Below are 26,051 nucleotides of genomic sequence, written 5' to 3' on the forward strand. Positions count from 1 at the left end.
TCCTGCTCACTGTCTCCAAGCATTTGCTATGTGCATTTATGTCCAAGCAAAGTAACTGCAAGGTGTCACTCAGATGGTCTGGGCCAAGAGTGCCACAAAGTCAGGACACTGTTTATCCAACAAGCATCTGTCTTTCTCTCTGAATATGATCTCTAAGAAGACAAAATGTTTTGAAAATACGTAACAAACCTCTTATAGAAACTTGCAAGACACTAACTAAGGTCAACAAAAAGTCAGCAGAAACCATGTTAGCGGAGGGGTTGGAAGAGGTCAGAGTTTTCTTTAAAAACTGTCCATGAGGAGGGTGCCTGGCTGGCTCAGTGGTAGAGCAAGTGACTCTTGATCTCAGGGTTGTGAGTTCAAGCTCCACATCAGGTATAGAGCTTACAAACAAAACAAAACACAAACAAAAAAACCTGTTCCAGAACTACTATCTGGCTAGATACTACTTAAAGAATGGTTCTTTTTTTTTTTAATTTGAGAGAATGCGTGCAGACACAGGAGTGGGGTGTGGGGGAGGAGCAGAGAGAGAGTGAGTATCTTTTTTAAAAAAATATTTATTTATTTTTGAGAGAGAGAGCATGAGCAGGAAGGGGCAGAGAAAGAGGGAGACAGAGAATCCCAAGCAGGCTCTGCACTGTTGGCACAGAGCCTGATGTGGGGCTCGAACTCATGAACTGTAAGATCATGATCTGAGCTGAAATCAAGAGTTGGACACTTAACTGACTGAGCCACCAGGTGCCCCTGAGAGAGAGAGAGAATCTTAAGCAGGTTCCACATTCAGTGTAGAGCCCAACATAGGGCTCAATCCCACGACCCTGGGATCATGACCTGAGCCAAATTTAAGGGTCAGACGCTTAACCTCCCGAGCCACCCAGACATCCCAAGAATGGTTCTTAAAGAAGACTCTTAAAGACAGTTCAGATGCCTTTTTATTTAAAGAAGTTTTTGTTGTTGTTGTTTTGTTTTTTGTTTTTTTAGGTAGGCTCCATACCCAGTGTGATGCTTGAACTTACAACCCTGAGATCAAGCGTCTCATGCTCTACCAACTGAGCCAGCCAGGCACTCCTCCGATGCCTTTTTGAAACAAAGGTCAAACCAAGAAAAATAAAAATAAAAGGTTTTCTAGAAGTCCACGGAAAGACTTTACGTTCTTTCAAATGTTTTTATATACTTTATTGAATGCAGAATGTCAATGACAAAACTGTCACCACTTCTGAGTAACTAAAACAGTGATATATGGACAGTTTGGAAAAGTCACCATACAAAGGGATCTTAAAATTTTTCATCTTGAACTTAGATTGTGGGCTACATGCAGAGATCATGACTGGTCTAAAAGAAGTGCTAACTAACTAGAACTCAGGTGATGTGATGCCAGGGCTTAGACGTACAAATTACTCTTGAAAAGCCCACATAAAACATACAGACTCACAGTCCAGGAGAGATGATGATGACTTTGACAAAGGTAGTGGTAATGGAGATGGTGAGGAGGAGTGGTAATGGAGAATGGGACAGAGAGGGACCACCGTGTGCATCTTACATTAGTGTTGGCATTCTGTCTTTGATTTGGGGAGGTCGGTTTATAGGTACTTATTACATTACTTCAAACAGTAAATAAATACAATTTTAACAGGAAAAAAACAGACTATTTTATTTATTTATTATTTTTTTAAGAGAAAGAGAGCAGGGGAGGGGCAGAGAGAGAAAATCCCAAGCAGTCCACATGCTGTCAGTGCTGAGTCCAATGCGGGGCTCAGTCTCATGAACTGTGAGATCAGGACCTGAGGTGTGATCAAGAGTCAGACACTAAACTGAGTGAACCACCCAGGCAGACCCAAACATAGACTCTTTGAAACTCTTAATTTATTTCATATTTCTAAAAAGTTACTTCTGAAGTTTTATTTATTCTGAGTTAATATAAACAAAATTAAACATGTATTGTAAGATCTCCATTCTTGTCTCTTCCCTTACCATGAAGCCGTAACTATTATAATCTTTCAAAACTCATCTGTTGATTGTCTCCTTTCGAGCTACTATTCACTTTGGAGTGTCTTATTTATTTATTTATTTATTTATTTATTTATCTATCTATTTATTTATAAATAATTTTTTCAAGTTTATTTATTTATTTTGAGAGAGAGACAAAGAGAGGGAGTAGGGGAAGGGGAAGGGCAGAAAGCAAGGGAGAGAGAATCCTAAGCAGGCTCCGTACTGTCAGCACAGAGCCTGACATGGGGCTTGAACCCACAAACCGGGAGCTCATGACCTGAGCCAAAACCAATAGTTGGATGATCAACCGACTGTGCCACCCAGGTGCCTCGTATGTATGTATGTATGTATGTATGTATGTATGTATGTATGTGTGTATGTATGTATTTATTTATAAAAGATTTTATTTTATTTTTTTATAACTTTTTTTTAATGTCGATTTTTGAGACAGAGAGAGACAGAGTGGGGAAGGGGAAGAGAGAGAGGGAGACACAGAATCTGAAGCAGGCTCTAGGCTCTGAGCTGTAAGCACAGAGCCCAATGTACAGCTCTAACTCATGAACTGCGAGATCATGACCTGAACTGAAGTCAGTCACTTAATGAACTGAGCCACGCAGGTGCCCCTAAAGATTTTACTTCATTTTATTTATTTATTTTTAGAGACAGAGAGAGAGTATAAGTGGAGGAGGGCCAGAGAAAGAGGGAGAGAGAATCCCAAGTAGGCTCCACAGTCAGCATGCAGCCCGATATGGGGCCTGAACTCACGAACTGTGAGATCATGACTTGAGCAGAAACCAACAGTTGGACGCTTAACCGACTGAGCCACCCAGGCGCCCCCCTAAAGATTTTATTTTTAAATAATCTCTACACCCAATGTGGGGCTCAAACTTGCAACCCTGAGATCAAAAATCACATGTTCTACCGACTGAGCCAGCCAGGCACCTGTTTCATTTTTCAAATGACAGTCATTGGACGCCTGGGTGGCTCAGTCGGTTAAGTGTCTGATTCTTGATCTCAGCTCAGGTCATGATCTCATGGTTCGTGAGATGGAGCCCCAAGTGAGGCTCTGCGCTGGCAGTGTGGAGCCTGCTTGGGATTCTCTCTCTCCCATTCTCTCTGCCCCTTCCCTGCTCACGTTCTTTCTCTCTCTCTCAAAATAAATAAGTAAACTTTAAAAAAAGATTAAAATGATAATCATAAACTGCAACATATTCAGCAAAGAACATTACGATTACATGAGGTCTGCAAATATGCTATGAGGAGTGTTTGAAGACCTAAGATGTATCACTTGGAGAAAAGAAGACCTATCAGGCAGCATGATAGCTATGTGTGCAGTGGTAGGGACTGTCACTTAGAACAGGCCTACTCCATGTGGCTAGAGTGAACCAGAACCAACAGGAAGTATTAGAAGCAAATATTTCTACTTAGTGTGAGGAACACTTTCCTCCCAGCTCTCACTGTCCAGCAATGTTATGAGCTGCCTGAAAAAGTGGTGAGCGCCTCACTACTGGACAAAGCCTGGAAAACTAGCCATCAAGGATGTTTTTAAGGCTATGGGCCAGGACTGGTTGGCTGGTCCACCTCTGAAATTGCTGAGGTCCCATGAAGTTATCACAATCAACCCAAATCCAGCCTGTATTCTCCAATCTTCCTTAATATGTCTATGTAATTTTATATAACTATCTTAGTCTCACATATTTAGATTTTTCTCTAAACGTTTTCCTCCCTTGCTCTGATTTTAAGTTTGAGAGTTAGAATGATCTTCTAAGGCTTTGGCATCTCTCTCACCCAACACACATCCATATACGTGCGTGCACAGACAGGCATACCCTAAGACCAAGGCCATCTACCTTCACTTATTATTTACTATTTGCGCTCCTCCATCTCTAAATTCATTCTGCTAGTCCTGTGTTTTAATGATGTGATTATTCCTTTATTTCATTTAAATCTCTACTTTCTTGTGGCCTAATGCACGCTGGACTGAAGCCTAATTACTTTTCCTATCAAAACAGAACAGAACTACCATTTGCAACAACATGGATAGAGCCAGAGAGTATAATGACAGGTGAAATAAGTCAGTCAGAGAAAGACAAATATCATAGGATTTCACTCTAATGTGGAATTTAAGAAACAAAACAAAGGAAAAGAAGAGACAGAGAGAAAGAGAGAGAAATCAAGAAACAGACTCTTAACTACAGAGAACAAACTGATGGTTACCAGAGGGGGAGGAGAGTCGGGGGATTGGTGAAATATGTGATGGGGATTAAGGAATGCACTTGTAGTGATGAACACCAGATGATGTATGGGATTATGGAATCACTATATCGTATATCTGAAACTAATATAACACTGAATGCTAACTATATTGGAATTAAAACAAAAACTTAAGTCAAAAAAACCAGGATAGAACTACAACACAATTACTTTAATTCTTCTACTTTCAGCAATAGCTAAGTTGGGCGACCAATACTTACCATCAAACTGATAGTGCATGGTTTGATGGATGCGTTCCGTGACACTGGCCAGCCAGTCTTGGAAGGACAGGGTCACTTGAGCCTCATCTAACAGCTGACCACAGGCTAGGAAAAACAAACAAAAAACTTTTCAGTAATTTTTATGGGTTTTTTTGCAAAAACAACAGTTAACTGAAGTCTGAAAAAGCTGCGGATTTTGTACAGAAAAGAGCAACAAGCTGAAATTTAAAGAAATTAGATACATTAAATGAAATGGAAAATTCTAGGATTTTTTTTTTTTAAACATTTATTTTATTTTTGAGACAGAGAAAGCATGAACAGGGGAGGGTCAGAGAAAGAGGGAGACACAGAATCTGAAACAGGCTCCAGGCTCTGAGCTGTCAGCACAGAGCCCGACGCGGGGCTCGAACCCACGGACCGTGAGATCATGACCTGAGCCGAAGTCGGACGCTTAACTGACTGAGCCACCCAGGCGCCCCTAGGATTTTTTTTTTAAGAATCCATCTAGAGGGGTGCTGGGTTGCTCAGCTGGTTGAGCGTCTGACTCTTGGTTTGGGCTCAGGTCATGATCTCATGGTTTGTGAGTTCAAGCCTAGCACCGAGCTCTGTGCTGACTGTACAGTGCCTGCTTGGATTCTCTCTCTGCCTCCCCCCCTGCTCACTTTCTCTCTCAAAATAAATAAATAAACTTAAAAAAAAAAAAGAATCCATCTAGAAAAAAATTGAAAAGTTGTGATTATTAACCACAGAAGGTTTGCAGCCTTTCAACATTAAACTGCAAATTGGAGGAGAGCCTCGCTGGCTCAGTCAGTGGAGCATGTGACTCTTGACCTTGGGGTCATGAGTTCTATCTTTACATTGGGTGCAGAGATTACTTAAAAATAAAATCTTTGAAAAAAAGAAACTGCAAACTTAAGAATGGCGTTGTATAATGGTTGCTTTAGAGATCTATAAATCAGGAGATAAGGATGCCACAACTACTATTCATTTGAAACTAAAATTCTCATTAGGTAAATGTATTTAGTGATAATTTGGATGAAAATCTATTTTATTTTATTTTATTTTTCCTTTGTACCAAAGGAAGTGATGAAAATCTATTAAAAATCTTCTACCTGATATTTTTGATTTGTTTACTTCTTGACCTTCCAAAAACATTTATTCCTGGAATATGTCAGTTCTTAGCTAATTGGTTAATTAAGATTTGGTTTTGTATTATATGCTATTTATGTACTGATCTTGTCTTTAAAACCACAGTATGAGTGCAGGGATGATATCTAGTTTTTAAGCACTCAGCCATAATATATGAGAGTTAAGAAAATGTTGATCCCCAAATGTATGGGCCTAATTATGCTGAATAGAAAAGCAAATATATAGGCTATGTTCAAATTAAGTTATTTTGTCTCATAAGTTCAGAAAGATAACCATGCTACTGCTTTTAGGTATGTTTTCAAACTTCATTTTTTTTTTAACACATGTTGACTTTTAATTGATTGATTGATTGATTAAGTAATCTCTATGCCCAACATGGGGCTTGTACTCACAACCCTGAGATCAAGAGTCACATGGTCTACTGGCTGAGCCAGCCAGGTGCCCCAAACTTCAACTTGGGAGAACAGATTATATTTGCCTTTCTCAGCGAATATTTATCCCTGCAGAATTATAAAATATATTTCTTCAAGTTTGAGGCTCCACACCAACTGCATGTGGGTAACAGGCAACAAAAAGAAAATATCTTATAGAACATGTGCTGCCAAAACATGAAGGAATCTTTGCTGCATTTGTTGTTAAAAAGACACGATTTGGGTCTGGGTATGATTTGAAACCAGTGGAACAGAATAGATCGCAGCCTCAGTGCCTGCTCGTGTTTATCTTACCACTCTTTGGGGGATAACATGCAACATTTCTTTTGATTATATTGCTTTGGGCTTCTTTAGGATGATTTTCCACCTCTTTAGCCTACCCTGGCTAAGGGAAACTTACCCTGCCTTTTTAATGAAGAAGCAACCACAGGTTTTTTCAGGCCACTTTTCCTTAGATTACTGCTCACTGCATCCTGAGGCAGCAGTGAACTGTTCGTCTGTGCACCTAAACCACACATCATTATAGTGATTTAATAATTTAATAATATGTCTGCAGAATATAAATCAATTCAATATTAATTTCTCAAGAGTCTAAAACATAAAATGTCTTTGCTAAGGTCTAAGTTAGCTTCAGCTTCTAGAAGGAATTAACATTAGCATTAATAAATACATAACATTTTAAGTTTTATATGCTCTTTACTGGAAATTGGGATGTGGGTGTGGGACCTAGAAGTGAAAAGAAGAAAAAAATTCACCCACTGTTCCCACTTCTCAATCACTATCAATTTTCTGGTGAACTACCAGAAAAATTGTGTGTGTATGTGTAGCTGATTTTGCTGGTTTAGTGATTTTAAGTAACTGTGATTATCCCAGGATCACCAAATTTAGCAAAAAAAAAAAAAAAAACAACAAAAACTAAATTTCAAATAAATGGCTTTTTAATATAGGTATGCTCCAAATATTGCATGGGACATACTTATACTAAAAATTATTGTTTGTATGAAAATCAAATTTTACTGAGCATTCTGTATTTTACCTGAGTTATCTAAACATTTCTTTATACTTCTTTATAATAATTTTTAATGGCTGCCTAATATTCTATTAAGTTAATTTATTATGGTTTATTTAACTACCCCTAGCGGTTGGCCCTTTTTTGTTTTTAATTTTTCAATATTATAAATAATTGTAAAGTTAACATCTGTGGACAAAATGTTTTTCCTGTATCAAGGATTATTTCCTCAGAATCAGGACTACTCAGTCAAAGGATAAGAACTTTTTTTTTTTTTTTTTTTTTTTTTGCTTTCAGGTTTTCTTGGGAAAGACCAATAAATAAACATTTAACAACAGTCTCTGCTCTATATTGCTGCCAGAATTACTTCTCAAAAACAGAAATGCCCATGTCACTTTTTTCTCCATCTTTCTCCAACATCCCAGCATCAAAACTCCTGTGCATGACCATTTGACCCACTTCCAAAAATACTCCCTCTCACCACAAAAATGTTCCTACTTACATGTGTTGACTGGTAGTATTTTTCTTTTGTTTAGAGTCTAGGACTTACAACACTTATTTACAAAAAAGAAAAATATATATATGATGCCACATGTTGAAAATACAGATAAGAAACTATACTCTTAAATTAGTGCAGAAGATATAATTAACCATTGTCACAAATTTTTAAAAATGCTCTATGGATGAAAACTTCATAACACTATCCTATGGCAAATTAAGGTGTAAAACTGGCCCAAATATTTAAGGGATAAATAAAATATACAATAATAAAAGGAGAATCTGGTTGGATCTTATACTCGGCCAAAAGAACCAACTCTTAGCTCAATTTCACAAAGAATTATCAGTGAGGGATAAAACTTTTTTCAGGAAAAAAACATAACAAACATTATTTCTGCATTTGCTAAGACTGAGTGAAATACATAAAATACAGTAAAACAATCTCTAAAGACAACACCACCAAACAAATGAAACAGCTGCTCACCAGGTACTTCCTCTTTTTTCCTCTTCTTTGGCTTAGAGGCAGTAGACTCACAAGCTGATACTGTCGATTCTGAATGGCAACCTAACTGGGGCACAATAACCTCTTTAAGACCTAAAATATAACACATTTCTTAGTTATTAATACCATCCAAGAGTAAGTATGGGACCCTACCTAGAGAAAAATTAATTTATAAAACACAAATTATGGAGTGATTGCCTGCTTTAAAATAAATTCCTATTTATTTATTTATTTATTTATTTATTTATTTATTTATTTATTTAGAGAGCACATGCATGAGCAGGGGAGGGGCATAGGGAGAGGGAGAGAATCTTAAGCAGGCTCCATGCTCAGCATTGAGCCCAACTTGGAGCTCAATCTCGTGACCATGAGATCACAGCCTGAGCTGAAATCAAGAGTCGTTGGATGCACAACTGACTGAGCCACCCACCCCTAACATAATTCCCTTTAAAGAACTCCCCAACACATAGGTTTTTGTTCATGGACCATTAACATGATAAAAGACTCTACAGAGAAATAACACTAAAAAGTTGGGAGTTACTGCCAACTAAAGATCATTAAGAAATGAAAATAAAAAGCATCTATAAGATAAAACTATGTAAAAAACCACAACAAAAGATGATGTAGTCTTTAAATGTCTTTTGAGCAAGGTATTAGTTTTCCTCATCTTCAAAGATGAGAAACAAGCAAGCAAGCCAAAATAAAAGTGTTTGTTTGTTTGCTCTTTGTTTTTATTAATATAGGGCATCTATGAAAGAGTTTAAAAAACACAACAAAAAAGCAAAGCAAAGTTAACTTTTGCTAGATTGATTGTCTCAGTGAAAATACCCAAGTCTCTTGATCATTAATTTCAATCGACGAACCAACCAGCCAACCAACCAACTTTATGCAAGTGTGCTTACTGGGATTAAAAGAAGGAATGCTTTTCATTTGAATTATCTAGCAACTGCTTCTGAAGGTTGCTAGGACAATCTCCAAATGCCATCAGGGAACTCTTTCATTGCCATTTTAGAAAAACAGAGTAACTGTGTCAACACACCACCTACCGCTGGAATCAAAATTTAGGAAGTCTGAGAATTCCTGAGCCAATGTCTCGTCACTGGCAAAGGCACAGATGCAAGCAAAGAAATGAATACACCTCTGGGCCACCTCATCCTTGGAGGCATTCGACTTATGCGATTTCAGAGCCTGGCAGGAGCAGAAGAACCGGCGCTCGGGCAAGCTTTTGGCACTGATTTTCTGCACAAAGGATGTATGCAAATACCCCAAACTATGCTTCTGGCTTGCCTTGCATTTCACCACCAAAATGTTTTTAGTAATCCTCTGTACAAGGGGACCTGTGGGCTCTGTGGCCAGCTGCCAGATGGTCTGCTTGGTTTCTGGGGAGGCCTGCATTGCATTCAGGACTGAGCTTTTCAGAGTCAGAGGGGTGGCTTCTGCCTGGCAGTTCACTGCCAGCTTGATGTGCTGGCACTGATTCTCCACAACGCTCTGGGTGGCAGCTTTCAGGCATGAGGGGACATAACATCGTCCAGAGCTCAGCTGAGTGATGATTGTCCCATCCACCGTCTGGATTGTCGTCTCTGACACACCTAGCTCCACAAAGCACCGGTGATCGGGGCCCCGGTCTCTTTGCCGCACCGAGTAAACCTGCAGATCAGAGCCTGTTATGATTTTGACAGCTTCAACACTAGGCTGCTTCCGTGCACCGTAGCGGAATATGGTTCCACATGTCTTGTTTTTACAACTCAGTCCCCGGGTTCCATTGTATGTGCCGCATCGGGGACACTTTCTGATTCCCCTCAGTGTGGCCTTCCCCAAATCAGACAAGAAAGCTGGGACTTTAGTCCTCAGAGAGTTTGGCTCCATTTTTCAAAGGCCCTAGAAAGAGCAATAAACCCATCAACATGAATACACACTCATACATACACACACACCAAGTTAAAATCATTTATAAGATTTAGTACAGAAAATAAAATGTAAAGAAATAATCTACCATTTTCAAATTGTACCCTCATAACAGAACATTCACTTAAGCCATCAAGCAAAAGGAAACTTTGCCTTTCACATTATTACATATTTTTAAAAACCTAACAACTAAAGCATTTCTCTAGGTTCAGCACTGTTTTCTACAACAACCTAGATTAGTTAACCTAATTTTTACATGCACAGGTGTTTAATTTGAATAAGAACTGGAGAGTTGGAGAGATGAGTTCTTTCCTTTCCAACATTTCCCATAAAACACAAGCCTATCCTACCTGTATCAGCTGCCACAGCATCCAGAATACAGTGTAACCTGAATCCATAAGACCTGAAAGGTGTTTCATTAGTTTAGGATGATCATAGAAGACAGGCAAAGACACAATCATTTGCAGAGTAAATGATACTGTTTAACCCAAAGTCTTTTGAAGTTTGAACTCTATGGTGTAACAATGCAGACATTCTGCCTCCCCTTTCTTGGCCAGCCAATGGCAAAGCTCCTGCCCAGTGTTCCAGAGTCGAAGATTCCCAACTGCCCTAAGTGGAGATCTTGGCAGTCTACAAAACAAGAAAAAATGTTAAAGTTATACAAAAGTCTCTCCTCTTAGAATAGGAATCTAAGTCTTCCATAGATATTTGAAAAATATTTGACAGAAATTCTTATGGAAATGCTTGGCTTGTACTTCTAATTTAAAGCAGGTAAAACAGTGCTAATGTCATTCATTACACAGAGAGTTGTCAAGAACACCCAGAGCCATGATACATAATCAGCCAAATACTCATCCTTCTTAATAATAATGTATTGCATCTTAGAGTGCTTTATGCTAGTCAAAGCGCTTTCACATTATTTCATCAGAACCTCACAATACTAGGATCTCATTTGAGCCAAACAACCACCACTCTTCACATGAAAATTAAAAAGCTAAGTAACTTGAGGCACCTGGCTGGCTCAGTCAGTAGAGAATGTGATTGTTGATCTTGGGGTCATGAGTTTGTGCCCCACACTGGGCATAGAGATTACTTAAACAAAACAAAACAAAATAAAACAAAACATGGCTCAGCTGGTTGATCCTCTGACTCTTGGTTTTGGCTCAGGTCATGATCTCACAGTTCATGGGATTGAGCCCCGCACTGGGCTCTAAGCTGACAGCACAGAGCCTGCTTAGGGTTCTCTCTCTCTCCCTCTGCCCCTCTCCCCTACTCTCTCTCTCTCTCAAATAAGCTTAAAAAACAAACAAACAAAACGCTAAAAAAACTTAAAAAAACATTTTTTTAATGTTTATATATTTATTTTTGACAGAGAGATAGATAGAGAGCAAGTAGGGAAAGGGCAGAGAGACAGGAAGACAGAATCCCAAGCAGGCTTTGCACCATCAGCCCAGAGCCCGATGCTGGGCCTGAACCCACGAATCGCAAGATCATGACCTGAGCCGAAACCAAGAGTCGGATGCCTAACCAACCGAGCCACCCAGGCGCTTCTTAAAAAATTTTTAAATTTATATAAAAAGTAACTTGCCTGAGGTCACCCAGCAAAATCAGCAATGTGGTTTCCAGTGTCTGTTAGGAAGAGTGTGAATCTCTGCTTTTAATTTCCCTCTAATATTATGAAAATTTTCAAATATAAAAAAAAACAGAATTATACAGTGCACCTCCATATGCCCACCCACTAGATTCTACAATTAACATTTTACTATATTTGCTTTATCACATATCTATTTATTCCTTTCTCCATCCATCAATCCCTCTTATATTTTACTGTATTTCGAAGTAGTTTGCAGACATCAATTCAGCATGCATATTATTAATTAAAGTTCAACATTAAAAAAATTTTTTTAATGTTTATTCATTTTTGAGAGACAGAGCATGAGCGGGGGAGGGGCAGAGAGAGAGGGAGACACAGAATCAGAAGCAGGCTCCAGGCTCTGAGCTGTCAGCACAGAGCCCAAAACGGTCTCAAACTCACGAACCAATAAAATCTTTTTTTTTTCTTAATGTTGAACTTTATGGGGAGCCTGAGTGGCTCAGTCGGTTAAGCGTCCGACTTTGGCTTGGGTCATGATCTCACGGTTTATGGGTTCCAGCCCCTCATCAGGCTCTGTGGTCCAGCTCAGAGCCTGGAGCTGGCTTCGGATTGTGTCTTCCTCTTTTCTCTCTCTACCCGTCCCCCGCTCGCATTCTGTCTCTCAAAAATAAACGTTAAAAAAATAATAAAATATTTTATTAAGATGGGGGGGGGGTGGCAGGCACCTGGGTGGCTCAATTGGTTAAGCGTCTGACTTTGGCTCAGGTTATGATCTCACGGTCTGTGGGTTTGAGCCACGCATTGGGCTCTGTGCTGCCAGCTCAGAGTCTGGAGTTCAGATTCTGTCTCCCTCTCTCCCTGCCTCTTTCCCACTTGTGCGCGTGCTCCCTCTCCTTCTCTCTCAAAAATAAATAAACATTTAAAAAAAAAAAGTTTTTTTTGGGGGGGTGCCTGTGGCTCAGTTGGTTGAGTGTCTGACTCTTGATCTCAGCTCTTGTCATGATCTCATGGTTTGTGGGTTTGAGCCCTGCCTCAGACTCTATGCTGACAGTGCAGAGCCTGCTTGGGATTCTCTTTCTCTCTGTCCCTCATCACTCTCTCTCTCAAAAATAAACTTAAAAAAAATATTTAAAAAAATCTTTTTTTTAAAGTTTGCCCAGGGGGAGGGGAGGGGCAGAGAGAGAGAATCCCAAGCAAGCCCCACATTCAGCTTGTAGGCTGATGCAGGGCTCGAACTCACGAATGGTGAGATCATGACCTGAGCAGAAATCAAGAGTTGGACACTTAACTGACTCAGCCACCCAGGTACCCCTTTAAGTAATCTCTACACCTAATGTGGGGCTTGAACTCACAACCCTGAGATCAAGAGTCATGTGCTCTACAGACTGATCTAGCCCGGTGCCCCAAATTTCAATATATATATATATTTTTTTCAACGTTTTTTATTTATTTTTGGGACAGAGAGAGACAGAGCATGAACGGGGGAGGGGCAGAGAGAGAGGGAGACACAGAATCGGAAACAGGCTCCAGGCTCCGAGCCATCAGCCCAGAGCCCGACGTGGGGCTCGAACTCACGGACCGCGAGATCGTGACCTGGCTGAAGTCGGACGCTTAACCGATTGCGCCACCCAGGCGCCCCTCAATATATATTTTTAAGGCAATCTGCTTGTGGTGTTGAAATTGGCTGTTAGTATTGCTCTTGCCCCCTGACCCCAAAGGATGATGTTGATGAAGTATTTTCCTTCCACATTTTCTATAGTCTATTTGCTAATCAACAAATTGTAAAGTACAAATAAGGAAAGTCTAAGAATGCCCACGTTTTCATTAGTGCTATAAATTAATGGCCCAACTGTAATATGTGTTGTGATGTATCCACTAAGTGAATAAAGCTTTGTGAAATATAATCTATTGCAGTTTTCCACCTTGGCACTACTGACATTTAGGGCTGACATTCTTTGTTGTAGGGAAGAGTTCTATACATTGTAGAATGTTTGGTAGCATCCAGGGTCTCTACCCACTAGATGCCAATAGCAGTCAACTCTTCCTCCCTATGTGTTAAACAAACAAACAAACAAACAAACAAACAAACAAACAAACAGTTTCCAGATATTGCTGAATGTCCTCTGGGAGGCTAAGTCACCCATTAAACACCCCTAATCTAGGAGAGCCAGGGTGGCTCAGTCTGTTAAGTGTCTGACTCTCGATATCGGCTCAGGTCATGGTCTCACAGTCCGTGGGATCAAGCCCTGCATCAGGCTCCATGCTGACAGCATGAGCCTGTCTGGAATTCTCTCTTTCCCTCTGTCTGTTCCCCTCCCGCCACACACGCTCTCTCTTTCTCTCTCAAAATAAATAAGTGGGGCACCTGGGTGGCTCAGTCGGTTAAGCATCTGACTCTTGGTTTTGGTTGAGGCCATGATCTCATGGTGAGCTCTGTGCTGCCAGTATGGAACCTGCTTGGGATTCTGTCTGTCTCCCTCTCTCTGCCTCTCCCCCCGCCTCTCTCAAGATAAATAAATAAACGTTTAAAAAAGTTTAGAAAGGGGAACCCTCTTGCACTGTTGGTGGGAATGCAAACTGGTGCAGCCACTCTGGACAACAGCATGGAGGTTCCTCAAAAAAGTAAAAACAGAATTACCCCATACCCAGCAATAGCACTACTAGGAACTTATCCAAAGGATACAGGAGTGTTGATATGAAGAAACATATGCACCCCAATGTTAATAGCAGTGCTATCAACAATAGCTAACATATGGAAAGAGCCCAAATGTCCATCAACTGATGAATGGGTAAAGAAGATGTGGTGTGTGTGTGTGTGTGTGTGTGTGTGTGTGTATACACACACACACACACACACACATACACATACATATACATATACACATATACATATATATATACAATGGAACACTACTCGGTGATGAAAAAGAATGAAATCTTGCCATTCGCAACTACGAGGATGGAACTGGAGGGTGTTATACTAAGCAAAATGAAGTCAGTCAGAGAAAGACAGATACCATATGATTTCACTCATATGTGGAATTTGAGAAACTTAACAAATGACCATAGGGGAAGGGAAGGAAAAATAAGATACAAACAGAGAGGGAGGCAAACCATAACAGACTCTTAAATACAGAGAACAAAATGAGGGTTAATTGGGGGTGGACGACTGGGGGAGTGGGGATAATGGGTGATGGGCATTGAGGAGGGCACTGTATTAGGGTGAGCACTGGGTGTTGTATGTAAGTGATGAATCACAGGAATCTGCTCCTGAAGCCAATACTACACTGTATGTTAGCTAACTTGACGATAAATTAAAAAAAAAAAAAAAAAAAGTTTAAATAAATAAATAACTAAGCTTTAAAAAAACAAAACCCTAATCCAGAGACATTAGTTTGTTTACACAGCATTTCCTTTCTAGGCCAATAAACTTCTTTAGCAGGTATTTTCATTCAGCCACACGTGGGTTCTTAAGAGAGAATGTTGTTCCAAAGTCAAAAGATAGAATATTTAGTTTGCTCTTTACCACCAGTTATTTCTTTGACCAAGTTTAACTTCTGAGTTTCAGGTTGGCTTTCATTTGCAAAATAAAAAATATATATGTATATATAAATAAAATATAAACATATAAAAAATATATAAATATATAATATATTATAATATATAATATATAAAATATAAATATATACAAACATATAATACACAATATATTAATATCAATATAATTATTTACATATTAACATATATTAATATAGAAATATATTAAAATATAGAATATATAAAATATAATATACGAATATATATTTGTATACATTTATACAAATATAAACAATAAATATATATTATATATAAATATATGTATAAATAAAAATATATATGAAAGAGCTTAATAAAAATTTATTTCTATTTTTAAAGAATTCTTTTTAATTTTTTAAATTTATTTATTTTGGAGAGAGAAGCAGGCATTCCTGTGCACATACATGAGCAGGGGAGGGGCAGAGAAAGAGAGAGAGAGAGAGAGAGAGAGAGAGAGAGAGAGAGAGAGAGAGAATCCCAAGTAGGCTTCATGCTGTCAGCTTGGGGCCTCACTCAGGGCTTGAACTCACAAACTGTGAGATCATGATCTGAGACAAAGTCAAGAGTTGGACATCCAACCAATGAGCCACCCAGTCACCACCGGAATTAATCAATTTCCAAATTACATTGATGATGATGACTTAACATATCATTAAAATGGGAAAAAAATAACTTTGTTCATTAAGGGAGGAACTGGTTTGCCAATTATACATGGTGAAGCCTTAAGGTGCTGTAGTTTCAGCATCATCATAGGAATTCCACTCTCCTTTTATTTTGTATTTTACTTTTGGGTTATTCTCTGAAGAGGGCAATTTGTTAGTATCTTTCAAAATAAAAAATGCACACTTCTTTAAAAATAACTTTTAATTTGGGAATAACTTTAGATGTAAAGAAAAGATAAAAAAAATCGGAGAGATTCCTGTATACCCACCCAGCCTCCCCAAGTGTTAACATCTTATCGAATCATGAGAGATTTGTCAACACTAAGGTTTTAATATTGGTACAATACTATCAACTCTACTACATACAGACTTTATTAGGATTCACCAGTTTTTCCACTAATGGCACTTTTTTTTTTTTAAGTTTATTTGAGAGAGAGAGCACAAGGAGGAGAGGAAGAGAGAGAGAGGGAGAGAGAGAGTCCCAAGCAGGCTCTGCACTGACAATGCACAGCCCCATGTAGGGCTCAGACTCAGAAACTGTGAGGTCATGACCCTAGCTGAAAACAAGAGTTGGATGCTCAACTGACTGAGCCATGCAGGAACCTCCTAATGGCACTTATTTAAGAATAATTTTTTTTTTAAAGATTTTTTAAAAGATTTTTTAAAAATTTAATTTAAAGTGATCTCTACACCCAACATGGGGCTCAAACTTAGAACTCTGAGATCAAGAGTCGCATGTTCTACTGACTGAGCCAGCCAGGCACCCCAACAATAAACTTTTTATTTTAGAATAATTTCACATTTTCAGAGAAGTTGCAAAGATAAAATAGAGAGTTCCCAGATACCTTTCACTCAGTTTCCCCCAACGTTAACATCATATGTTATTACCACAGGACATTTGTCAAAACTAAGAAGCCAACATTAGTACATTATTATTAACTAAACTAGACTTTCTCCTTTTTTCTGTTCCAATCCAAAATACCACATTGCATTTGTCATGTCTTCTTAGTCTTCTTGGAGCTGTAGTTTTGTCTTTCCTGGTTGTTCATAATCTCGGTAATTCTGAAGAGTCAGGTATTTTATAGAGTGTCCCTTAATTTGGAGTAATCTGATGTTTTCTCTGCATATTTAAAAATTTTTTTTATTTTATTATTACTTTTTTTTAATGTTTATTTTTGAGAAAGAGAAAATGCAAGCAGGGGAGGGGCAGAGAGAGAGAGGGATGGGGGATCTGAAATGGGCTCTGTGCTGGGGCGCCTGGGTGGCGCAGTCGGTTAAGCGTCCGACTTCAGCCAGGTCACGATCTCGCGGTCCGTGAGTTCGAGCCCCGCGTCAGGCTCTGGGCTGATGGCTCGGAGCCTGGAGCCTGTTTCCGATTCTGTGTCTCCCTCTCTCTCTGCCCCTCCCCCATTCATGCTCTGTCTCTCTCTGTCCCAAAAATAAATTAAAAATGTTGAAAAAAAAAATTAAAAAAAAAAAAAAAAAAAAGTCCTTAGCATTCTGGACTGATTTTTGAAATGGGCTCTGTGCTAACAGCAGAGAGCCCAACATGGGGCTTGAACTCACAAACTGTGAGATCATAACCTGAGCCAAAGTTGGATGTTTAACCAACTGAGCCACTCAGGTGCCCTTACTTTTCTTTTTTTAATTAAAAAAATTTATTTATTTATTGAGAGAGAGAGAGAGAGAGAGAGAGAGAGAGTATGTGTGTGAACAAGCAGGGGAGGGGCAGAGAGAGGTGAGAGAGAGAATCCCAAGCAGGCTCCATACTATTAGTGCAGAGCCTGCCACGGGACTTCAATTCACAAACCTATGAAATCATGACCTGAACTGAAATCAAGAGTTTGAGGCTTGGGGCACCTGGGTGGCTCAGTTGGTTGAGGGTCCAGCTTCAGCTCAGGTCATGATCTCACAGTTGGTGAGATTGAGCCCGGCGTGGGGCTCTGTGCTGATGGCTTGGAGCCTGAGGCCTGCTTTGCATTCTGTGTCTCCCTCTCTCTCTGCCCCTCAACCACTCATACTCTGTCTCTCTCTCTCAAAAAAAAAAAAAAAAAAAAGAGTTGGAGGTTTAACTGACTGAGCCACCCAGGCGCCCCTCTGCCCTCTGCATATTTCTTTTGACACAGTAATTGCACTAATTAGAATTTATCTTACAGATATTCTCCCACATATGAAATGTGGGATATATAAGGTTATTCACTAAAGCACTTTTGTAACAACAAAACATTAGAAACAACCTAACGCCCACCAAGAAGGAACTAGTTGGGGGCACCTGGGTGGCTCAGTTGGTTAAGCGTCAGATTTTGGCCCAGGTCATGATCTCACAGTTTGTGAGTTCGAGCCCTGCGTCAGGCTCTGTGCTGACAGCTCAGAGCCTGGAGCCTGCTTCATATTCTATGTCTCCCTCTCTCTGCCCCTCCCCGACTCATGCTCTGTCTCTCTCCATCTCAAAAATAAATAAACGTTAAAAAAATTTTTTTTAATTAAAAAAAAAAAAAAAAAAAAGAAAAGCAAGGTATAGAACAGCCAAGTATGATATGCTGTCAACATATCAGGAGAAGGAAGGAAACATACATACACAATATACATATACAATAAGATAATTTCCTAAAATTTCTTTTTTTTTTAACTTAAAAAAAGTGTCTTAAAATTATACAATATAAAAGCAAAATTTAGGGGCAAAAATTATCATTAAACATATCTTATCCTATCTCACTTTATATACTCAAATAAATTCAAGGCAGATTAAAATGTTCAAGTATAAAAGTTGGAACTGTTAACATAGTAGGACAAAGGGAGGGGATTTAACATTTTTTAAGGATATCAGAATGATCATGGCCTAAATGACACAAACCCCAGAATCCTGACTGTATTAGTGTGTTTGTGTGTTTTTTTAAGAAACCTCTTTATTGAGGTATATTTTATAGACCACAAAATTCATCCATTTTAAGTATACAATTCAATGACAGTCATTATACTTACAGAGGTAGGCATCCATCACTACAGTCAGTTTGAGAACACTTCTATCACCCTAAAAAGACCCCTCTGGCCATTTGCAGTCAATTACCATTCCCACCCCCAGGCAATCACTAATCTGTCTTATTGTCTCTACAGATTTAGATTTTTTGGACATTTCATATAGATGGAATCATACAATATGTGGGATTTTGTGTTTGTATTCTTTCATTCAACATGCTGTTTTTAAGGTTGAACCACATTGTAGCATGTATTAGTAATTCATTCGCTTATATTGCTGAAAAGCATTCCATTGTATGGATATATCATTTTGCTTATCCATTCACCAGCAGACAGATAACTGTTCTGTTTCCAATTTGTGGCTATTATCAACATGCTGCTGAGAACATTAACATGCAAGTCCCCATGTAGACAAGGATCTTCATTTCTCTTGGGTATCTAGATACCTAGAAGTAGAATTACAGGGTCATAGTTTAACTTAAACTTTTAAAGAAATGACCAAACTGCTTTCCAAACTGAAAAGCATTGTTATATTCATACCAGCAACATAAGAGGGTTCCTGCTTCTCCTCTTCTCTTCCTGGCCAACATGTATTATTATCTTCTTCTTTCAAAAAAAATGTTTATTGATTTCTTTTGAGAGAGAGCGAGAGAGCAAGGGAGGGACAGAAAGAGAGGAAGAGAGAGAATCCTAAGCAGGCTCCTTGCTTTTAGCACAGACCCCTACATGGGGCTCACTCGCATGAACCACGAGGTCATGAACTGAGCTGAAATCAAGAGTCTGATGCTTAACCGACTGAGCCTCCCTGGAGCCCCTTGTCTTATTATGGCCATTTGGTTACAGTAGGTGTAAAGTGGTACCTCCCTGTGCTTTTAACTTGCATTTCTCTAACGAATAATGATGTGGAGCAACATATTACATGCTTCTTTAGCCACATCGATATCTTTGGGGAAATACTATCAAAGATTTTGCTCGTTTTACTTTATTATTAATTTTTAAAGTAGGCTCCACGCCCAACACCAGGCTTGAACTCACAACCCTGAGATCAAGAGTCAGACCCTCCCCTGACTGAGCCACCCAAGCACCCCTCGCCCATTCTAAAATTAGACTGAGGGGGTTTGGCTGGCTAAATCAGTAGAGAATGCGACTCTTGATCTCAGCATCATGAGTTCAAGCCCCACATTGGGTTGTAGAACTTACTTAAAATAAATAAATAAATACATACATACATACATACTGATTATATTTGAATACATAAAAATGAAAATTTTCTGCATGGAAAAATATATCATAAGCTAAGTACAAAGGTGAAAAAAAACTTGAAGAATAAAAGAAGTGCAAGGCTTGTACACTGAAAACTTCAAACGTCATCGAAAGAAATTAAAGACCTAGCAAAATGGAAAAGCATCTCATGCTTGCAGACTGGAAAACTAATATTGTTAGGAAGGCACTACTCCCCCAACTGATCTACAGATACAACGTAGTCCCTATCAAAATCTCAGATTTTTTTTGCAAACTGACAAGGTGGTCCTAAATTTTATATAGAAATGCAAGGCACCTGGTAGAGCCAAAACAATCTTGAGAAAGAAGAATACAGTACAAGGACTCACACTTCTTCTTCTTCTTCTTTTTTTTTTTTAATGTTTATTTGTTTTTGTGAGAGAGAATGAGAGAGAGTGAGCAGGGGAGGGGCAGAGAGAGAGGGAGACACAGAATCCAAAGCAGGCTCCAGTCTCCGAGCCACCAGCACAGAACCTGATGCGGAACTCGAACTCATGAATCGTGAGACCATGACCTGAACTGAAGTCAGATGCTTAACCTGAACCGAAGTCAGATGCTTAACCAACTGAGCCACCCAGGCGTCCCTCACACTTCTTGATTTCAAAACTTACTATAAAGCAAATTAAGGCAATGTGGACAGAGAAGACAAATACTGTATGATTTTACTTATATGTATAATCTTAAAAAGCCAAACTCATAAAACAAAGGATGGAATGGACTGCCAAGGATTGAGGGGTGAGAGAAATGGGGAGATATCAGTCAAATGGTGCAAACTTCCAGTTATAAGATGAATAAATTCTGGGGATCTAACGTACAGCATGGTGATTATCGTTAATAATAGTATATTATATTGCTAATATATGTCAGCTAATAGCTGAAAGCTGCTAAGAGAGATGTTAAACGTTCTCACCATACACAAAAATGGTAATTATATGACACGATGGAGGTGTTAGCTAATGCCTTGGTGGTAATCATTTTGCACTGTGTAAGTGTATCAAATCACACCGATTTATGTTATGTCAATTATATCTCAAAAAAGCTGAGGGCCAAAAAGACAAGAAGGCACTGGCACGAGGGTAGATATACAGAGCAACAGCATATAATTAATTAATCAAGCATATAATTAAGAGGTCAGAAATAATCTCTCACATTTATGTTCCACTGATTTTTGACAAGGATGCCAAGATCATTTAATGGGGAAAGAATAGTCCGATGAACAAAAGGACTAGGACAAGTGGATATCCATCTCTAAAAGAATCAAGTTGAAAAAAAAAAATTAAGTTGGACCCATACCTCACACTGTATACAAAATTTAACTCAAAATGGATCACAGACATAAATGTTAAGAGCTAAAACTATAAAACTCTTAGAAGAAAACGTAAGGGTAAATCTTTGTGACCTTGGATAAAGCAATGGTTTCTTAGATATGCCACCGAAAGCATAGATGACAAAAGAAAAAAAGAGAAAAATTGAACTTCATCAAAATTAAAAACATCTATGCTTCAACCAACACCATCAAGAAAGTGAAAAGACAACCACAGCCTGAGAGAAAATATTTGCAAGTCATATGTATGATGAGGGACTTGTGTCCAGAATAGATTACAAGACTTTGTTACAAGTCAACAATAAAAAGACAGATAATCTAATTTAAAACCAGGAAGGGGCACTTGGGTGGTTCAGTCAGTTTAGTGTCTGACTTCAGCTCAGCTCATGATCTCATGGTTCGTGAGTTCAAGCCCCACATCTGGCTCCATGCTGACAGCTTGGAGCCTGCTTGAGATTCTCTCTTTATCCCTCTCTCTCTGCCTCTCCACCACTCATGCTCGCTCTCTCAAAATAAACTATAAAAAATAAAAATTATAATAATAAAATAAAACCAGGCAAAGAGGGGTGCCTGGGTGGGTGGTTTAGTTGGTTAAATGTCTGACTCTTGATTTCAGTTCAGGTCATGATCTCACAGTTTGTGGGGTTGAGTCCTGTGTCAGGCTCTTTGCTAACAAAGGGAGCCTCCTTGGGATTCTCTCTGTCTTCCTCTCTCAAAATAAATAAATAACACTTTAAAAAAATCTATAGGGGTGCCTGGGTGGCTCAGTCAGTTAAACATCTCACTTTGGCTCAGGTCATGATCTCATGGGTTCATGAGTTCTGGCCCCACATGGGGCTCCAGGCTGACAGTGCAGATCCTGCTTGGGATTCTCTCTCCCTCTCTCTGCCCCTCCCCCGCTAGTGCTTTCTCTCTCAAAATAAATAAACTTAAAATACACACACACACACACACACACACACACACACACACACACACACACAAAGGATCTGAATGGATATTTCTCCAAAGAAAATAAATAGCCAAGAAACAACAAATGAAAAGATGTTCAACATCATGTAATCAGGAAATTGCAAATCAAAACCACAATGTGACGCCACTATACAGCCATTAATAACTAAAAAAGGCAGACAATAACAAGTATTGTCATGGATATTGAATAACTGGAGCCCTCACACATTGTTGATGGTATTGTAAAATGGCAGTCATTTTGGAAAACTGATTGTCGGTGGTTCCTCAAAATGTTAAACAATGTTACCATATGACTTCCAAGAGAATATATATCCAAGACAATTGAAAACACACAAAAATTTGTACATGTATGTTCACGGTAGGAGTATTCATAATAGCTAGAAAGTGGAATCAATCCAAATATCCAACAACTGACGAATGGACAAACAAAATGTGGCATATCCACACAATGGGATATTATTTGGCCCTAAAAGAGAATGAAATTGATACATGCTTTATGAACCTTGAAATATACTAAGTAAAAAAAGCCAGACACACCTCTGAACTGTGAGATCATGACCTGAGCCCAAATCGAGTTGGATGCCTAGCCGACTAAGCCACTCAGGCGCCCCCCCAAAAAGAAAAGTGATTTTAAACATCCAAAATTATGTCTTACAATAAGCAAGAGGCAAATTAAAACAAGACAATACTTTGGCAAAATGACAAAAAGGATAACTGTTATTACTGTGTTCATGAGGATGTGGAGAAGCAGGTATTGCACACTGTTGGTAGGGACATAAACTGCAACATCCTCTTTAAAGGGATGTAAATAAAATAAATGTATAACATATATTTTGACATAGCAATTCCACTTTTAAGATTTCATGAATTCTACTCTCACATGTACACAAAGCATGTACAGGGGCACTCCATGCAAAGTTATCCAGAACCGCAGAAGAATGGAAACAGTCTTAAGAGCTGACTAAAAAATTATGGTGCAGGCATACGACATGCTACTATAAAGGGATTAAAAAGAATGAGACAGATCTATTATGTACTGGTAAGGAACAAATATCAAGATATACTGTGGGGTGAAAAAAGGCACTTCATATATGATACTCCTGGTTTAAAAGAGAAAAAAAGATAGGGTGCATGCACACACACGCGCGCGCACACACACACACACACACACACACACACACACAATATGTCCATGGTCCAGAAGTGACTTAGAACTTGGGAAATAGTAGGAGGGAGACTTACATTTCACTGTTCTATACTATTTGAATTTTAAACATGAACTAGTATTACTTATTATAGATTCTATATTGCAAGCATATACAAACAGGTAACACAACTTGTAAAGAAACTGTATTTGCCAAAGAAAATGAAAACGCTAATTTGAAAAGATATATGCAGCTCTATGTTCACTGCAGTATTATTTATAATAGCCAAGATATGGAAACAACCTAAGTGTCCATCAATGGATGAATGGATAAAGACTTGGGTGAGCGTGTGTGTGTGTGTGTATGTGTAAAATGGAATACTACTCAGACATAAAAAAGAGGGAAATCTTGCCATCTGCAACAATGTGGATGGACCTCAACAGTATTATGCTGAAATAAGACAAAGACAAATACCATGTAACTTCACTTATATGTGGAATCTATAAAACAAAACTCATACATATAAAAAAAGACTGGTGATTGCCAGAGGGGAAGGGGGTGAGAGGGTAGGAGAAATGGGTGAAAGCGGTCAAAGGTACAAACTTCCAGATATAAAATAAGCAAGTCATGGGAATGTACTGCATGATGACTACAGGAGATAATAGTATATTGAATATTTGAAAGCTGCCAAGAGAATAAATCTTAAAAGTTCTCATCACAAGGAAAAACAATTTTTTTTTTTGTAGCTTTGTATGGTGACTGATAACCAGACTTACTGTGGCCATCACAGTGTATACAAATATTGAATCATGTTGTACATCTGAAACTCATATGTTACACATGAATTTTACCTCAATTAAAACAAACAAACAAACAAACAAACAAACAAAGCACCTGGGTGGCTCCGGTGGGTTGAGTGACAGACTCTTGATTTTGGCTTAGGTCATGATCTCATGGTTAGTGGGTTTAAGCCCTGCACCTGGGTCTGTACTGACAAGTACAGAGCCTGCTTGGGATTATCCCTCTCCCTCTGCCCCGCCCCCCCCGCCCCAAGATAAATAAAAAAAAAAAAAAAAAAAAAAAAAAAAAAAGGTAAGAAAAGAACCTGTATTTGAATCCTGCCTAAAAAAAGAGGTCTCTTTTCGCCAAGTTCACAAAACAGCCTCCTCAGCAAGATGGTGTAAAGGCACTGGTGCTGGCAGAGCTAACCCACCCACGATTCCTGGAAGTGGTGCATTTTCATCCAGGTACTGTTCAGCTGCAAAGCCGTACAGTTTAGGGGATGCAGTTTAATGCTTGTGAAGCAACAGTAACTCAAGAGAACAAATGATTATCATGAATAAAAAAACTTGATAACTTTTACTGAGTACACGTAAGCCCTTCCCATGCATTTACTCAGGTATTGCTCACCACGATCCAGTAAAGTGGGTACTATTTACCATCTTACAGTTAAAGAAATTGGCTCAAAGATAGTGATTTGATGAATGCTCACTGCCAGCAACCAATCTAACGAGAGTTTGTAACTGATAGGATTCCTTGTCAAACCACAAGAGGAAGGGACATGCCTAGTAGCCAGGACTCCCGACTCCTGCGCCAGACAGCTTCTATCAGACCCGCGCGGCTTCGGAGTAGCAGAGGAAGGCCAAAGCAGCCCTGCGGGCACGAGTCTGGGAACCCCGCTTCCGGGAACCGGCCCACCCCAAGAAGTACCACTCGGGGACCTGCTTCCCGGCATCCTTCCCGCGCGACTGCTCACTTCCGGCCCTAAGTGGGCCCAAGCATAAGCATCACCTGGCCAGCACCCTGCTCCTTGGGCACGCTCTCCGCCGGGATTCCTGGCTTTACACCCTCGTCCCACCGCCGCCCCCGCCTTCTGTCAACACAGCCCCCTTTCCTGCCCTGCGCCCCCCGCCCCGGCCCCAGGCCCCGAAGCTGATGACCGCCCTCACCTCCTCTCTCTTCGCCTGCCGCGGCCTTTTACAAACGCGTCCAAACTGTTCGCTGTAACAACAGTCGTTATTGGTCAGGACCGCCCACGCGCGGTAAATACCCGCCCACTCCTTTCGCGTTGTCTGATGGGAGTTGTAGTTTACTCCTGTAGGCGGGTAAGAATTGCGGCGGATTGCCTTGGTGGAGTCTGAGCTAACCTGGAGGCTGTAGCGCTCAGTGGGGCCAGAGTGCTTCTGGCCGACCCTGCTGGGACAGAAGGCACCGATAGGGTTCTAGGGCTAATCATGACTGCTTCAGCCCTGAGAGAACCCTGTTTCTGGTAGAATTCATTGGTAATTGATTTAAAAACTCGCCTAAGATGATCTGTATTATTACTGTGATTTATCGTTTTGTCAAGGGAGGTCATGTTCCAAAGTATTCACTGTTTCTAATACTTGTGTGTTTATATCAAGTTATCTTTTTCTACCTTCATCACATGCTGACATACTAGAACGTTTTCCCTTGTAATGAATTGAAATCGGCTTCCTATGTGTTTTAGTTCTGTTCCTTGGAATCACACAGAATAAATCTTTGTTCATTGTTGAAGAAAGCTTCTGAGTGCAGTGTGTTAA

General features: G+C 39.5%; 1 protein-coding gene across 3 annotated transcripts in view; it reads right to left on the bottom strand.

Moving 5' to 3' along the window:
* Positions 1 to 25,548, bottom strand: part of CUNH2orf42 (chromosome unknown C2orf42 homolog) — a 33,230-nt gene extending 7,682 nt beyond the window's left edge. The window contains exons 1-7 of one of the 3 annotated variants that reach the window (XM_019440993.2): positions 25,440 to 25,461; positions 19,309 to 19,374; positions 10,311 to 10,590; positions 9,099 to 9,933; positions 8,035 to 8,145; positions 6,444 to 6,548; positions 4,464 to 4,568 (exon numbers count right to left, since the gene is read on the bottom strand). In XM_019440993.2, the coding sequence (XP_019296538.1) occupies positions 4,464 to 4,568; positions 6,444 to 6,548; positions 8,035 to 8,145; positions 9,099 to 9,921 (1,144 nt within the window). In that variant the 5' untranslated portion in view covers positions 9,922 to 9,933; positions 10,311 to 10,590; positions 19,309 to 19,374; positions 25,440 to 25,461. Of the gene's footprint in view, positions 1 to 4,463; positions 4,569 to 6,443; positions 6,549 to 8,034; positions 8,146 to 9,098; positions 9,934 to 10,310; positions 10,591 to 18,774; positions 19,215 to 19,308; positions 19,375 to 25,439 lie in introns of those variants that run through there. The other 2 variants (XM_019441018.2, XM_019441003.2) reach the window with 2 other exon arrangements.
* Between the last annotated feature and the right edge of the window lie 503 nt (positions 25,549 to 26,051).

This window comes from Panthera pardus, unplaced genomic scaffold (genome assembly GCF_024362965.1).
Source record: "Panthera pardus isolate Hobbes unplaced genomic scaffold, ASM2436296v1 HiC_scaffold_25, whole genome shotgun sequence".
NCBI lineage: Eukaryota > Metazoa > Chordata > Mammalia > Carnivora > Felidae > Panthera > Panthera pardus.